This window comes from Xyrauchen texanus, chromosome 13 (genome assembly GCF_025860055.1).
Source record: "Xyrauchen texanus isolate HMW12.3.18 chromosome 13, RBS_HiC_50CHRs, whole genome shotgun sequence".
Lineage (NCBI taxonomy): Eukaryota > Metazoa > Chordata > Actinopteri > Cypriniformes > Catostomidae > Xyrauchen > Xyrauchen texanus.
In genome coordinates, this window is record NC_068288.1 from 30,555,773 (window position 1) to 30,573,880 (window position 18,108).

An 18,108-nucleotide genomic window follows, 5' to 3' on the forward strand; every position below is an offset into this window, starting at 1 on the left:
CCTTGGCCAAAATCCCCATGGGCCTAATTCAGCTGGGGAATGGACCCCACAGCAGCAATGGGAAGATGCCTCCAACATAATGCACACAATGGCCAATTGTGCCGTGATTCCTCTCCTCGACATAAAGCAAAGAGCCCAGGGGACAGTAAAGGGTGAATGAAGCCTGTTGCTTTCTCAGGCATGATGACACTCGGAGATGAATGGGTGTCGACTCAGCAATCAAGAGGGGTAATAAGATTTCAATCAGATACAAACCTATGAATGTAAGAGAGAAAAATACTTTTAACATGTTTACTGTCGTAAAAATGGTGCTATCAAACAGGTGAGGAGACAAGAATAATTTTTTGTCATTGCAGTAGAAGCCAAGACTACATCTTGTTATTGTATCCTGTCAAACATCAAAAAGGGGTTTACTTTGCTAAGAAAAGCTGCTGTTCAATTTTTACAGAACATTTGGGAATAATGGTTAATACCTACACAAGAGAAACTATAAAAGCTCATTTTAAATATATTGACATGTTTTTGAAATGTTTCACATTTGAGAAACTATATGACCAGCTCAATCATTTTGAGTCACTTTGACCCAGAAATACATTTAGAGTTTAATGCACTAATATTAAATATTTAGTTTCTACTCCAAACCTATGCCAATATATAATAATTCAGCTTGATCTCATAAACATTAATTGTCCGTGGCAACGAAATGTGACTTATTACACGTTTCGCTGCAGTTTCCAAATGAATTGTCCAGCAGGGGCGCCAAAAGCAAGTGAAATGGTATCCTAATCAGACTAGGTTTTTAAAAGTGAATATTTGTTTAGAGTAAAACGTTCCTCTCTAACCTAAAACTTTTACCTCAAGCTAACCAATATGAGAGCTAAACAAAATACATAATTACCCTAAACTAACACCTAAACCTAACTGATAGTGTCCAAAAAAACATAATGTGAAATATAAAGCTCATTTTTTATAGCATCCATATCATTTTGTGTAGTTTCTATGATGCTTGTCATACACGTGTCAGTTTGTGTTTGGCTAAGCTCGAATTACAGACTTCCGAGTTCAAACTCCAAAACTCTATCAGATGAGCTACTGTGAGCTATCATGTTGGAATAAATGTTTGAATGTAGGTCGGATAAAGATGTATAGTTTTTTAAATGTGATATAGTAAAAGTGTTTTGATATCATAACATAGCGGTGTGTGACTAACAGTGTGAAAAATACATTTTTATAAAGTCATAATCAGCTGTTGTACTACTAATTTATGTGAAAGTATATAAACGCACAGTTGATGTAGCGCCTCTAGTGAGAATTTAATCAGGAAACTGCAATAAAACATAGAACACAGCATGTTAATTTCAGTTGGCAAAAATGTATATACTATGTTATAGTAATGTTCCTTCTGTGAGACTAGATTGCAATAATTGAAATGTTGGCTGTCAGTCATACACCTTATAACATATTTTCATGAGAACTGGTAATAATTAACTACAACTTCGCTAGTACGACTTCTAGCATCCGATCAACATACAGAATGTCAAGTCGATACAATACAGGCATCCAATTCTACCTTGCCTCAAATCCAAATTTTTATTTTAAAACAGGACATGTCTGTCAACATATTTGGTTACTCATCCATTTTTATTTCCACTCTGAAATACAAATGTAATGTCCATAAAGTCAATAACTTGTAATATGCTTCCCTCATCTCGTTCCAAACCACAATGTTATTTATTGACTTTTTTGGCCTGATATCACATTTCTACATAAATTGCCCATTGCCACTTTCGCCCAAAATGATAAAACATGTAACAACTGTTCTCAAAATATCAACTTGTTTTAGAAAAAATTATCTTCATGCATACAAAAAAGACAAAGCATCAAGGAAACTACAATATGTTACAAACACAACCCACTACAGTCCTATTGTCATTTGCTTTTGGCCATATCTGTGCGGTTAAAAATGAAAACCCAACCACGTCTTACAGCCCTTTATCAACTGCGATCTGTATAGGACGGCGACAGCACAAAGCCCAGAGGGGTTGGCCCATCCCTGAAGACAAGCCTGTGAACAAATGGTTACATGGCCAAAACAGCCCAAGAGCTGAATAACTGAATTTATTTCCTTTTCCCAAGATCTATTCACAAAGTGACTCAGCGTGCCCACCCTCTTTGTGCCCCGCCACCCAAAAAAAGGCGGCGTCGAGGTAGATTGGGGACCGATAACAGAAGGGGCACAGACAGAACAAGCCAGTGTCTTTTGAGGCAAAGTAAAGCATTGTGAGCATTGGCAGTGGTGGCACATTTGACAGGTCTTTACCAGTCTTCAGCCCCTTTGTGTCACTCACATAATGGAGAAAAACACAAACTGAACCACTGTGGCGTTGTGGCCCTGGCTATTAGTCAACGTGACGACCTTTGGAGATGCTAATGGCCATATAGTGTGTCCTCCCCCGTCCTCAGAAGTCAGTTATCTGATAGCACAAAGGCATTCTGCTGGAGGTTGACTTCGTCTTTGCCCCTATTGAAATGCTACAGAGTCATTAGGTTAAAGTTTTTCTCTTTTTTTCCCCTCCGAACACTCCTACCAACCCTTCTTCGTCTCTTCTTTTTAACAAATGGGGAATGTAATCATTCTCCAAGACGTGAGAGAGGCCATATGTATGCATGCGGACCACAGGTGCTGGAAAAGAAATAGACCGCTCTCTAAAAAAACAAGACACCCCGCAATTCCCTCCACACCCCTCCGGCGAGGTAACGATGCCAGTAACAATCAAGGCCTTGTGAAATGGGAGAGGATGCCCAGGAGTTAAAGACCTCTTGCCCATTGTGTTATTCATCAGTGCAGGATGGAGCCGAGAGCTCAAGGGTCCCACACTTCCACACATAGCCCAGAGGTCCAGCTCTGCAACCCTGCACTGATGAGCACACAGAGGCCACAGAGCTGAGAGCATAAAAGAGCAAGGGCCACTCACACCTAACACAGATCATCTTCCAGCTTTATTAGTTGCAGGAAATGCATATTGACATGCATACACTCACTTGCATAGTGTTTAAGAATGGTCTTTACTACACAGTAGTTCACAGTAAGCATAACACAATTTCAAAATATCATGGCTATTAAAAATAAAATATTAGATATACCATTATTCTAACTGATCTATGTTGTCTGAAGCACTTTAATATGAAGATTTCAATAGTTTAACACTGAAATTCACTAAGAAAGAATTGTGCCTGCTGATACAACTTATTTACACATGCAGTCATTGTTTTATCACCTGATTCACTAAAATAATATTAACACAAATATTAACTAAAATGTAGGGTGGATCACAATTTGCACAATGCAAATACTGATCTTGCGGGGTAAGTTCTAAGTGAATCTAAATGTTTTGGAGGATGCAGCAGACTACCTTGATATGGCATGCCTTACTAGCATCTTCCCGGACAAACAGTTATTGGTTCTGGTCACCTTATACTTGTATTGTCATCGGACCAGGTGGGCCGTCAAAAGCTTCTGCAGGGGGCAGAAGGAAAATGTAGAGGGTCAGTGCCCCCCAAGCCCCCATTAGACACAGGTATGTTCCAAACCCAGTCTCACAACAAGTTGTAATAATAGTAGATGTCAAATTCTTAAAAAAATATTTGAGTTGGCTTGTATAAGCAAATACAACTTTTTCTGCCATAGACAAAAATAAACAAACCAATTAAGGATATAATTTTTTTTAATTTAGATGTTTACCCACTAACACTATTGTAAACCTAAACGCAAAGTCTAACCCCTTACCCAAACCCTAAACCTAACCATGATTTTAATAGGAAAATGACTTTTATGAATGACAGATAAAAGAAAATCATAGTAGTTTGGAATGAGATGAGGGAAACATATTAGAGGTGATTGACATCATTCAGTCATTTGTATTGCGTAAACATCAGGTGAGCTACCATGCAAGTTATTCATGTTGGAAGTGTATATATGTAGGTGGGTCTGTAATACAAGCATCAAAGCGTATTGTTTTTCAAAAGATGTGTTGTAGTTAAAGTGTATTGATATCATAAAATAGCAGTAGTAATAGAGAGAAAAATAAGTATTTATAGTCATAATCAGCCATTAAAGTCATGATTTGAGTGAAAGTGAATGAAACACACAGTTGCTGTAGCACCTCTAGTGTTCATTTCACCTGGAAACTGTAGGGAATTGTGCCTGGAGAATGAATTCATATGGAAACGCAGTTAAATAACAGAAATAGAACATAGAAACAGTCTTGTTCAAGTACACACATTCAGAATAATCGGTCAGATATCAAAGATATTTAAGTATAACGACAATTACTAAAGATAGCATTTGCATTGTTTATATTATTTTTTCCAATTCTTACCAATCATTTCCAGGAGTTATTTGACTAAAACGTAATAACTTGGCGTAAGGCCGATTTGGGGCTTTACAAAAGCTTTTATGGGATGAGTGAGAAATTTGGCATTCGTTCTGTTTATGCTGCTTGTTTAAGCCCTGGAACGCTGAACGAGGAGAATGTCATGGATGAGGTCAAAACACGGTCAAACTGTAGATCTTTCAACATTGGATGTATTTACCAATAAAAAATTTTTTTTAAATGTCTATTGTTGCAATGTAACACATCATCTCATTTTACTTTTCAAAATAACTTAAGGCATAAAACATGCACTGTGACACCTGGAAAAAATGTTTAAATGTAGTTGCCAAAATAACAAATTGCTAAATATGCACTCATGATGGAAACATTCATGTCATCTTAAAATGAGATCTTGTTAAAGTACTTTTAAAGTCACTTTTATTACTTCTTATTTAACACCAATTTAATAAATAAACCACATCTGATGGGGTACAACATGCAAACAGTACAATCTACAAAAAAAAAAGGGGAGGGGGCATTCTTAAACCAACCTAAAGATAATTTTGTTACAAGCATCACACTTTTATATGTTCACGTTGTGATAACAGAACCATGATTTCAATGAACTTCCTTTACAAGTATGTGTACATTTACCCATTTACATTTATGAGCTACCAGGAATAAAAGGTTTGTTGCCCCGTCACTCAAACTTATTGGACATTGATGTGGATTTTATATTTGTATAAAACCAAAGCAAACCTCAAAAAATTCCAGGAAGCAAGATATAAAATGTGCAAGCAACAAAGAAAAGTGCACTAAAGCTGAAGATGAATGGGGGTAAATCAAGTGCTTTTGAATCCCTTACATTTTGAAAGTATAATTCTGGTAAAAGAAAGCAAGCAAAACAAAGTGAGAGGGAAATTCAGTGAAAGCCAAAGTAACAAACATAATATGACATTGCCTTTTCATCCAATTGTTTGAGGAGGAGATGATGATATAATCTGGGGCGGTGACTTCCTTAATTTATAAAAGCTGTGTTTTGCATCTTCAAACTGAGGCTTCAGTCACACTTTCTTGAATATTTTAAACTACGCTCATCGTTACTATAAGCAAACGGGGACAGGACAGATGTACAGATGAGATCTACAATACAAATAATTGGATATATTGATGTAAACACTTCATTACAGAGCATAGTGGTCTATTTAAATGTTAAATTAGAAGATGGTGAGATGAATATAATTTTAACTGTAACACCTGTGACATACTGGTCACAAACATCAATAGATTGACCATGAGAAATCACAGCTCCAAAAGATGAACAAAGACAGCAATAGGTGATTAAAGACAATTTTGGAATATTCTCTCTTTTCTTAGCAAGGCAAATCAATATCAAATGCATTGAACCATGTGGCTTCTCAATAAAAACAACCTCAATTAATTAAGCCAGTCAGGCGAAAGAGAGGCCCAGACACACTTCTCATTTATTGGGAACGAGGGATGAGAGAAGATGTATGTGCATGTCGTTTCCCTCATTTTCCCTTGTTGCTGAATCCCTGTGATTGCAGAACATGTCTGGTGAACACATTGGCGGCTTTTAAGCGCTGGGGGAAGAAAGAATAAAGCATGGTGTTCTGACGGGTACCATTCTCTACTTGAGAAAGTGCTTGCGCTCCAACAGTGATTAAATGTGCTGCAAAGTTAAAGGGACTCCTGCTCACTGCACTTGCTTACACAGGGGCAGATTTTAGAGGGGGAATGTGTGTGTGTGTGTGTGTGTGTGTGTGTGTGTGTGTGTGTGTGTGAGAGAGGATTGAAAGCTGAATCAGGACGTTAAAACCAGAGGACAGCAGAAGCTGAGGAGTCATTTTCAAAGGGCAAAGATGATGTTGTCTTAAATCAGTGCATTTTCTTCTGTAAGGGTGTGACTGTTTCCAAAAGGAAGATGATTCTGAAATAAGACAAAAATTAAGAAGTATTTAATTAATATCATGCACCATTTCAAAACGTTCCCACCCCTGTTGACATGAATTTCCATGGCGTTTCCAGTCGTTCAGTATTACTGGATAAAGATTTTAACAATCATGTGATATACAGTAAATTGTACTTTACATTTTAGAGTTAAGCATAACTATAAAATGCATAAAATATAACTCATTACATGTCATTTCCATTACTTTCTTCATTTTAGATTTTCTTAATTTCTTCATTATTTCAAAATGTAATAATTCATTAATTTATTAATTACTTTTACAGGCCTGGAAATCACAATTCCTTAATATGTTTTTTTTTATTTTTCTTTCTATGCAGTATAAAAATAACCACCTACTGTTCTATTTTTCTTTGTGAAGAGCTTCTATGAAGGCTTCAAGTTTCTCCTGAATTTCACGTACTTTTTCTGTAAAATAAAAATAAAATAAAAATGCAGTTGTGAGTACAAAATAAGCATTGATGCTGATGTTTCAGTTAGGCACAAAATTACAGTTTAATCTCCCATGCGCTGGGAGGGCATCGGCTGTAAGCAGTCTTAAGAAGTATTCAAGTTCAAGCGCCTCTTGTTGGAAATCCCCTAACCTGGCCACATCACTGTAAAGAAGCACTTTCAAGTGAACCCTTATGCATACAAATATTTTTTACATTTTCTTGCGGATAAAGTATCAGTCATGTCAAGTGCCACTGTGGGTGCAAACAGCAGATGGTGGCCACTGACAGTTCAGTAAAGAAAGGTGTGTGTGGTTGAGGAGTAGATGATGAAGAGGTGGTGTTCTGTTGCACCTCCTCACCTTCACATGCTACTTCAAAGTCTGACCCATTCAGGGTGTGATGGAGTGCCAAGGGAATTGGTGATTACTTTAAATTGTGTGACACAGAGGGATCTAAGGTTATGAAACATTTTAGAAAACAGAAATTATTTTCTGGAGTTGGGAATAAATAAATTATTGTTTTCCAGTTAAAATATCAAAACATCATTCAAACAAGATGAAAATACATTTAAATACTTGTATACGTTTATATGCCTTTTTTTTTTAAAAAAGTCTTGTTTAAAACATAAACTAAACAACTAAATCTTGTTCGAAAAAAAACAAAATTTTGTATTCATTTATTTTTTCCCCCACAAATGATCCATGCACAATTTACAGATCACAACATTTTCAACATGGGAATTGTGTGTTGCAAGAACCAAACAAAGTGAGAGGCTACGTGACAAAAGCAGCATGTTGAGGAGGAAGACTCACTATGACACATAATGTATGTTATTTACCCATGAACGTTCATTTGTGCACTAATAGAATGAGAATAAACATTCTAAGTTGTCATGTGACAACAGGTTAACAGGGCTTTTCAAGTGGACACTGGGCTACAAGTTTGTGGCTGTAACTAAATACTGTCATCTGAGGCTCGTGCAGCCATTTTAGGTGTATCTGTGCCTGTGGTATGGGAATTCCCCTTTCTCTACAGAGGTGTGGGATGAAAGACATAAGACATCCTTTGTGGACATCGCTGAGGTCTGAAATCCAACCCTATGACCCATACACAAATGCACACGTGCGCACGCATACAAACACACAAACTTTCACAAATATCCTGAAACCTGGAAACATGACCCTTTAGCAGCTCCTCCACACACACACACACACACATACATACATAACTCAAGGCCCAGTCTTTTAGTATCTTTTTTTGTGTGTGCCTAAGGACATTAAACCAAGTAAATGTGAAGGATGGTGAATATGAATATGGCATTAAGTTTGGGAGAGTGCACTCTGACACGACAGGTGTGGAGATGAAATTCAAGCTGGCTGTGGTCTCCTGTTTGCAGAAAGCAGGATTCTTTGACCTTACCATGTCAATTCCACTGAATTCCTTTTGACTTCCACTACAGGGTTAGGTGATAAAGGGAGAAAAAAATCTCTATTTTTCAGCCTTTTGAAAATATTTGATATATATCTTAATAGTAATGTTTTTACTCTGAAATGTCTTAAAATTGATTGTATTACAATCAGAGAACCAATTATAGCCAATACCATTAAAGAATGAAAACAGTAAGAATAGGTTCAAACCAATCAAGGAATGTTTTCTAAAACAGTATTGCACTACATGAATATAAGGAGGAATTATATTTAATAAATTTCCTTTATTTGCAAGAATATGACTATACACACAATTATAACCAGCAACATTTTCCCTTTATTTTTATTTGACTAAACATGTTAGTATATGCAAATTGCCACATGGAGAGTTTCATGAACATTTTTGAGAGTTCTGAACAGTCACTCAAATGGACAGTTTTTACCAGCTAACGTAATTTTAGTTACTAGAGAACACTAAATGCTCTTGTTTTAACTTTTAATGGCCAAATATATATTGCATTAAAACCAATGACATTTTACACATTGCTTAATTTAATATGGGTAGAATATGAATGGCAAAATTAGTTCCCACTATCGGTGTGTTTTGAATCCACACTAATAAACGGTTAAATACTGTTTATATACTGGTTGAAATCCAAATACTATTTATATTCATCAAAAATAATGCATTGATAATGCATAAAACGAGAAAAACTTAAGACTGGGTTTTGGTATAAACGTGATGCCAGCTACTACACTGCAGAGGGCAACTGGAAGTCTATGGAAATTGTCAAACTTACAACGTGCACATTTAAAGCTAATGCTAGGGATGATGTGAACTTGTGTGCATATTGGCTTAAAGTGTCTGAAAAGATGGTGAGAAACAGATAATTATTTCTGTTCACCATCTGTTTGTTCTACATGGAACAACGCAGAATCATGGCTTAGAAAAGGCCAAAACAAGACTTTTCTTTTTAGCCCCACGGAAATGTGACGTATGAGAGAGAACTGCTCCTTCCCTGCTCCTGTGAGTCCGAGAACAGGATCAAAACTCCATTTAGATCCATGTTTACCTAAGAGATGAGCTTTTGGACACATCCATTCATAGGTCTCCTCTCTTTATCTGGTCATGAATATTCCCATAATCCGTCGGCCCCTGTCCCAGCAGACTCCTTTTGTGGGGGGTGGGGGGGGGGTTAGGGTGGCTTTCTCTTTTTCAGGATTCCTCCTCAATCCCTTTTTTGAAAGGGGCTCTCGGCCGATCTCCACATGAAATGATATCTCTTTCACTCCAACTCTTGCGGGCCTCTAAGCCTCCTGAGCCGAAGCGGCAGAAGGAAAGAGAAAGCCCTTAATTGACCTGTAATTAGACTGTGAAACTGTGTGGCCACAGAGAAAAGAAGGACCAGGCAAAAAGAGAGAGTAAGGGCACAGGATACCGCCAAGGAGATGGAGGTCGAAGTTGCTGCAAGGACCTGAAGAGAAACTCAATTTTGATATTAAATGGTGGTCTTCAGGATTTGCCATCAAGATGAATTAGTGGATATGGCTTTTTTCAGCAGGTCACGTTTCTCACCATTCTTTTCAGGAAACAAGACTGCTCAAGAAGAGTCCTTGGAAATGCATAGCCATTTCAGGGGCCGGTTGCATAAAACTGTTTTAGACTAGTCTTACTAGTTAGTTGTCTAAAATGTTGGTCTTAATTTTTTCAGTCAGATGCATAAAAACTTCAGGCTAACTTTTGTTTACATTCCATTTTGCCATTGAAAATAACTGTCAGCTGAGCCAGTGGGGGCTGAAAGGGGCTTGAGTTGAGACTTGGTTGAAGACTTTGACTTCAAAAATGGTAACAAAATGTTGTTTTTAATTATTTGGGTTAAATCACTAAATGTGTTCATTAAAATACATTTTGATGCATTGTAGTCCTCTAATAAGCAAATATTCTCAGCGAATAAAAAATTTATTGAGCGTCCACTGTCGGCCATTTTTTTAAGCTGTTCAGTGTCTTATTTTTCCCACAATGCAATGCAAATTAGACTGTCTTACTAAAGACAACTATGAGCTTGTTTTATGCAACAGGCTTTCTATGGAGTCTTTAGCTAGTCAAACTAATTGTTAGATGCAGTCTTAAGTTAATGGCTATGTTTATGCAAGCGGCCCCAGGTGTGAACTTAAAATAAGTCACCTGTGTGATAAGTATGTGCAAAACTACATATTTTCCATATCGATCATTTGACCAATTAGGATTCACTATTAAGGATGTCATGAAGTATTAGGCCGGTTTCGTGTTCACCTGACCCCGATCAGATGTGTTTCTTCGGGGGCATTCACATAGAACACATTCTTGCATTTATATAGCTAGACTGATCACAACGGCATTGAACAGAACTATAAAATTGGGCAATTCACAATGCAATGGCCAAAAACATCCATCCAAATCTGAAAGTGCATTAAAGAGGATTAATTAAAAGATGTAACTTTTCCAATAGGGTTTTAATGGGCAAACTGTCTAACAGCTTAAGCAAAAAACACTAAGCATGCTAACTAAAACATCACCATTAAAAAAAAAAATCTAAAACTTAAAAAGAAATAAAAATATAATCTGAAACCATCAACCTCACTAATTTATTAGGTGGTGGTTGGACAACAAGTTGACCATCATGACCCATCGTGGCATCACTGCTAAAAAAAAAAAAATGCAATTAATAAAGAAATAAGATCCATCTAAATAATAATCTAAAACTAATCAACTTCACTAATTGACTAGTAGGGTGTTGAATTGTCCCCTGCAGTATTAAGAGAGAACTCTTTGAAATGCAACAAGTAGACAACCAGGAAAGCTCTTGATGGTACTTTATTTGTCTGAAAATTCAAATGTGATTCATAAAATAGGATGTTAGCAGCATAACACAGTCCCACAAATCAGCCATCCAAGTTATCTGTAAAACATATGGCCACACGGAGAAGAGGAACTACTGAGCTCTGCTGTGGAGAACATCAGGGTTCAACAAAAGGGCAGTTCTGACTCTGAGCTTATCTCAGGTATTTTGACCTATTTCAGTCTGTAAAATCTTACATGCTGCCAGATAAATCTAAATCACTTTCAGTTTTATAACTATATACTTGATGGACATACAGTACCTGTAGCATCCTCACACATCCCTTCAGTCCAAATACAATCTTCGTCTTTTCACTTCAGGGTCCACTTGTTAAGAAGGCATAATTTGAATGATATACCGTAGAATCATCAGGTGCTCTTCACACAGAATGTGTAATAAAAACAAATTAAAAAAGCTAGATGCAGCACAACAAACGCAGGTGTTGCAAGTTATTTTTAAACTAAAATACTCATGCTTGAGACACTGAAAAAAATAGCCGAGATGTGGCACAACAAAGACGTCTGTCTAGCTAATATTCACACACAACTGAAAAACAGTGCGGATGGATGCAAAAATGTTTGTTATGAACAACCACTTACGCTAACTAAAAGACATAATTTCATACTACGACTCCAATGTCTTTACTCTTGTAGCATTCATTCCAACACTTACAGTTGAATATGGATCTGATTTAGTTAATGTGAATTCCAAATTTACACTATTTACTGTCTTAACGCACATTACACATTACAGAAGTAAAATGGGTTGAAAATGCCGTTTCATGTAGTCTTCAAAGGAAATTGACCACTGCACAATATGGATAGCTTTTTCAGTGTTCATTCCTACTATTCCAACAGCTAGAACCTTCAACAATAACCGATGGTGCATCTAATTGGAATTTTCACTTTGCATGCCCCTTAGGCTGTGTGATAGAGACCCTTGCTTATGAGGACTGTTCAAACAGTCTTGTGTAAACCCAGGTGTACACTGAACTCCTCACCTCCCCTTCACAGCCTCCCTCCAGCCTGGCCTCCAAATTAGCATTTAATTACAAGGCTTTGGCAAAGGTAAGACAGGGGCAAGTCAAGACAAGAAGAAGTCAGAAAACAGTCAACCGGACAATAGACGGCAATCCCTTTATGCATCCATGAAACAGAGTGTGTGGTTATCCACACTGGAGAGAGCATTCACATTACTGTGTGTCAGTCAGCGTAAAGACTCAAATTGAACCATGCACACAAAATTGCATGTGGCGAAAGCAGGTGAGACATCTAATAACTGGAGTCTAATTTCAGGGTCTCAATAGGTACGTTCCAATTGGTGTGGACTTCATAAGGAATTTGTCCAGCTTTAATTGAGATTCCAAATTGCAGGGAGTGCATATTCAGTTCAAATGCCAATATAAACGATATCGGGAATAAAGTTTAATTGATACCTCACTTCACATGCAGCACAAATTTGAGCTAAAATAAACATGGGAATCAAGATTATTCATCTTTATTCATCTCAGGGGAGGCTTGAAAGAAGTTGTGTAGCGAAGATGCAGCAACCATTTAAGTAATTATCATGACTATGGGTCACATAACAATTAAGACATGCATATTATAAATCAACCAAATCAGTTGTTTTCACATAAAAATTGGCAACATTCATTAATCACTAAATTTGGAATTTTGAGTATGACTAATTTGTCTTTTATATAAATACTCTAAGCTGTTTTTCATATATTTAGCTATATGAAAGTTTAGTAGTTTATATACATTATAAATAACATGTACAAATATTCAGAAATTATGTTAATTTATATATATATTACATATACAAAATTGGTCAAATGTTTAGGGTCATTTACTCTATTATTATTATTATCCTTTTTTCACATTTTAGAATAATAGTAGTCATCAAAACTATGGAATAACAGAATTGGAACTATGGGAATTATGTTGTGGCAAAAATAAATGATCTAATCAAAACTTGTTTTAGCATCTTCTTTATGTTTTAGCATCTTCAAAGTAGTCATCCTTTGCCTAGAATTAGCAGAAATGTACTCTTGGTATTTTCTCAACTAACTACTTGAGGAATCACCCTGGGACGATTTTTGGCTCCTTTTCTTTATTATTCGGTCTAAGTGTTCCATTTCAAAGCCTTATATATATATATATATATATATATATATATATATATATGTTAGTTCTGTAATAAAATAAATCAATATGTTGGCACAATTATATTTTTGTCTACAAAACTCATTTCAAACATTTAAGCATACGCCTTCAGATCAAAAGTTTAAGATCATGAGAATAATTTAAGTCAAGTGACCGAAAACTTTTTAATGGCAGTGTATATATATATTTATTAGAGGAATACAGATATATCAGTTTTACCAATTAATCTATACCGATAGTTGCTTTTTGGAACTATCAGTTATTGGAAAAATATATGTGCCAATAGTTAACTATATTTTGTTTTCATTTTTTTAATTCCTTATCAATACACCTCATCTGGTGAAATATTTACAAGTAAAACTCTTCATCTGCTGAATCTAGGCTATAAAAAGCTTAATTTGGTAAATACATACATATACATCATTGTAATGGAGCAAATATCTGTAATTTCAAAAAAAGCATCTTCCAGTGTATAATGGCTTCGTTTAAAATAAATCATCCCACGTTATGCACCAAATCTTAATTTCTCTGGTTATTATTGTGATTTTGGTTGCACAATAAACTGGTTTAACAGTTTGCAGCTTCAATTAATGTGCGCTTCATAGAAAGGAAAGATTAGTATATTTTTTTTAGTCTATCAATTCTAAAAAAAACTAATATATATATATATATATATATATATATATATATATATATATATATATATATGTGTGTATTATATTTATACTATTTGAGGGGTCTCAAATATGATGAATGATATTGATTTAAATATGTAATATATTTTTATATAAATACTAGGGCTGTCGATTTAACGCGTTAATTCAGTGCGATTAATTTGACAAAAAGAGAAATGCAAGCTTGTAGTACCACATGTTTACTCCAGAGGGCAGTAAGTGAAATTTCAGCTGTATAAGCAACGCACAGTTTATACAGTGAAGAAAACACTTCAGTAGGCAGAACAACACAGACATGCGTTACATTCTTGCGTTCAAAACACTTGAAGGAGCGCAAATGCGAACTAAGGGATCTCAAGATATGTTCTAAGTATTAAACTATATTTAACTTGAAACAGTGAACTAAAAATTTTATGTTTATGATGCGACACACCCGAGATGTCTGACGTAGGTGTAGATTGACAGGCTCTTAAACAAGCCCTCATAATAAATCTCCAACTGATTGACAAATTCACTTGTGAAATGGATTGCTGTGAACTGTATGCCAATGATTGACTTATAATCAATAATATGGTAGTAAACAATACATTGTATTCTAAAGCCGCTTTTTGTATTGTTTTATCAATGATTAACTCTTCTGCCACAAGAATGTAATGCATTTTAATTATCTGAATATTTTTTATTTTTATATATATTATATATATATATATATATATATATATATATATATATATATATATATATATATATATATCATTTATAAATATTTAAAGATAACTATGTATAATTATATATTGATATAAATATGTACTGTATAATCTTTATATATTGAATTATTGTTATATGAGGGGCTTTCTCAGCAAATATTTGTATATGCGATTAATCACGATTAATTAATCGGGACACCATGTAATTAATTCGATTAAAAATGTATAGCGATTGATAGCCCTAATAAATACACTTGGATGCATTATATATAGATTTACATATGAGAAAGTTTGGTTATTTACATTTATTTACAAAATAATATTGTCATCATACCCAAAACTCCAACTCTACATGACTCAAGTGTTGTTCTTTGTTTGATGACTCTGCAGGACACTGAAAAGTGAAAGTCAAGCAAATTTTTACAGATGTCCCTCGCTCACTGTGCAAGGAGACATGAACACATCGAAGGGTCCCTTTTAATCAGAACACAGCTAATCTCACCCTCTCTGCTCTCCCCCTTAAACTCCCACAGCCAGAGAGACAGCAATAGGAAACGATGGGCATGTCCACACGCAGTGGTTCTGAAACAGTAAACACGCCAAATTCCTTAATGCCTCAATAAGAGAGAGGATGTCATCTTCACCCCACCTGTGTTGATGCGGGGAACCTGATCCCTCTGCATATTCTGCAGATTCAATGACTGCCTAACGTGTGTGCCGAAATCTATCAAGACCTTTCATCGAGTTCTGATTTAATGGATCGTTAGGTGGGACAATATATTTATTGATGGAGGTTGTGGACTGGTTAAAATGGGTCAACTTTGGGACTCCGGATTTAGAAGAGAAAAGCAAGCTTTGTTGAAGCAGTTCACAGACTGCATTAAAGTGATGCAGGGACCAAAAATTATAGCTTCAGTAAATCCCTTCTTTTAACTATGAACTGAGCAAAGACATGATAAAGTAGGAGCACTACGTCGTCCAGTGTCATCCCGACTGTGCCAGAAGGTGAGGCATTGCAGCAAGAGCTCTATTTGTACCCCTTGAGGAAGGAAATGTATGGTTTTCCTATTACCTCATAGCAGGCTATGTTACAGATAGATGTATAGCATGGCCTGCAAAGGCTTTTGAGAACAGCCTTGCAGGAGACTGACTGACAATGGGTTTTGCTCCTGCTGACCCAAGATTAACTACTGTGATGGTGACAAACGGAGAAATGGAAAGATAAGACTACTGGTCCATTTCCCACAGAGGGTGTGTACAACTACATGTTTTAAAAATCAACTTATCAGGGGGTTGCCTGAACAAATAGTAGACTAATAGGTCTAAACAGGATCATTAAGTTTGCATTTAGGCTGGTTTTGGGATCACATGACCTCAATAAGATGCGGTTCTTAGGAGGCGTTATACACAAGACACATTCTTGCATTCAAAAACAGCCAGACAAAGTGCAATGGAATTGAACAGAACACAGGGGTCTCGAGAGAAGCTTTTAAAAGTGGAACTACTGACAACTTGGCACATCTAAAATATGCAATGCTCATTGTGTGAAACATGACTCAACAACCAACTGTCGTCTGCATTATATTTATGTAGCATTGGTGCTTCAAAGATGAATTTAAAATTACAACTTTTCTGTGAGGGTTTTACAAAATGTAAAACTAAAGCACCACAAAGAACATCTAAACTAATAAAGAAAGAAATAAAGAATAAATCTAAAACCAGTCAACCTCACTAATAGATTGGTCCCATAGTGGCCCATCCTTATTTCCCACTCATTTGATTTCCTCTACCACAGTTTCTTTCTCCAGCAGCTAGTGAGGCACAGAGTGAATGTAAAAAGAGGGGAAATACTTCCAGAGGACCTTTTCTTCACAGCAATGACAAGTGCTGAGAGATTTATGTGGAGAGCAGGACCTTTGAGAGCACTTGGGTGGGGTAACGGGGATGTGTTGGTGGGCGGCTGATTATCGGCCTGCATGGGAAGACTGGGGCTACAGCCTACTATGGGACAGCGGCTTTGCTCCAGCTGTTTAAGAGATGGGAGCGGTTTCCTCTCACCCCGAAAGAAAGGCATAATAGTCTTTCTGTCACTGAAGAGACAGGCCAGAAATATGCTTTTCCCATCAGCGCTATGGCGTGCATTGAATTCAGAGGGCGTGTGTGTGAGAGAAGGCAAGAGTGAGAGGAGGAAAAACATAAGCTGGCCATAGAAGATTAAAGGCAAGTATACACTTTCATGCAGTTGTTAATAAACAATTTTGTGAAATCCTAGAGTGTGGCATTTTATGTCCAAGTCTGTGTAAATGAGAACACATTGGCTGAATTAGGTTCTGATGAACAGCTTTGTTTTGATTGAATTGAACAGATTAATTTGTATCTCAATAATTAAAAAGTCCTTTAAACATAAAAGTTCTCATTTCCATTTACAACACACTTTGATGCTATTTTATAAGCTGAACTGACACACTGAGGAGATCAGAGGTGAACATAAATATCATGTACATTGTTGCAATTTCAATTAAATGTATTGATTTTTAATCCTGAAACGGTTTATTTCCAGTCTTAAAATTGATTTTGATTCCCAGATTTTCAATGAGGACTCATACTTTTGAACTCCACTGTACTATATAATGTATGCCAGAGGCTAAACTAAGAAAGAGTATCATTTTTAATGATTCATTTAGACAGGCTCATGAGGACCATACGAATCGAGCTCTTAAAGTTTCTCAACATTCACAAATACTTTTTTAGTTTAAGATCTTTGATGCAAAGCTCTGTAGTGCAGCAACCAGTACAACATCACGACCAGATGATAAGACACAGAATCAACAGCTCTTGCCTGACTTACCCAACACACATAACTCTGATACCCCCAGCTTTAGATAAACCAATAAATGAAAGAACATACAGTCAAGTCAAATAGCAACCAACGATTAGATAGAAGACAAAAAGACAGAGGGAGAGAGAGACAGACAATATAAAAAGTTGGACGCATACACCAGTTTCTGTGGAGACCTAACGCCTCATGCAAACACAGTTAAGCCCTGTGTATACGTAGCACAGGAGCAGCAACAATACATCACTGGAAAAAGAGGAAATGGTGGAGCACTTTGCATTTAACACTAAAACAGGTTCCCACGTCATCCTTTAACGAGGGAAACTGAATGATGATAAGGGGGAGTGTGTGAGACAGAGGATGAGAGCATTCCTTGCGGAAAGGCCTACACAACACTGAACTAGTGAATCATACCACCATACATTAAGGCAATGGGTTAAGTTCCTTATATACTCCCTGTAATGCAAAACTGTTGTGGATAAGCTATCAAAAAACTCCTACAGTTAGGAGTCACAGTTAACAGTTATTAAATTGACAAAATCACATATTCAAGATCTTGTAAGAACCTACAGAGCATAGAATGTACTAGTGTTGTCAAAAATACCGGTACTCTGGTACCAAGT

General features: G+C 36.3%; 1 protein-coding gene across 4 annotated transcripts in view; it reads right to left on the reverse strand.

Annotated features, from left to right (window-relative positions):
- Positions 1-4,393: 4,393 nt before the first annotated feature.
- Positions 4,394-18,108, reverse strand: part of LOC127654239 (dynamin-like 120 kDa protein, mitochondrial) — a 49,993-nt gene continuing 36,278 nt past the window's right edge. Inside the window, exons 30-31 of one of the 4 annotated variants that reach the window (XM_052141340.1) lie at positions 6,703-6,771; positions 4,394-6,324 (exon numbers count right to left, since the gene is read on the reverse strand). In XM_052141340.1, the coding sequence (XP_051997300.1) occupies positions 6,707-6,771 (65 nt within the window). In that variant the 3' untranslated portion in view covers positions 4,394-6,324; positions 6,703-6,706. The remainder of the gene's footprint in view (positions 6,325-6,702; positions 6,772-18,108) is intronic. The other 3 variants (XM_052141341.1, XM_052141342.1, XM_052141343.1) reach the window with 3 other exon arrangements.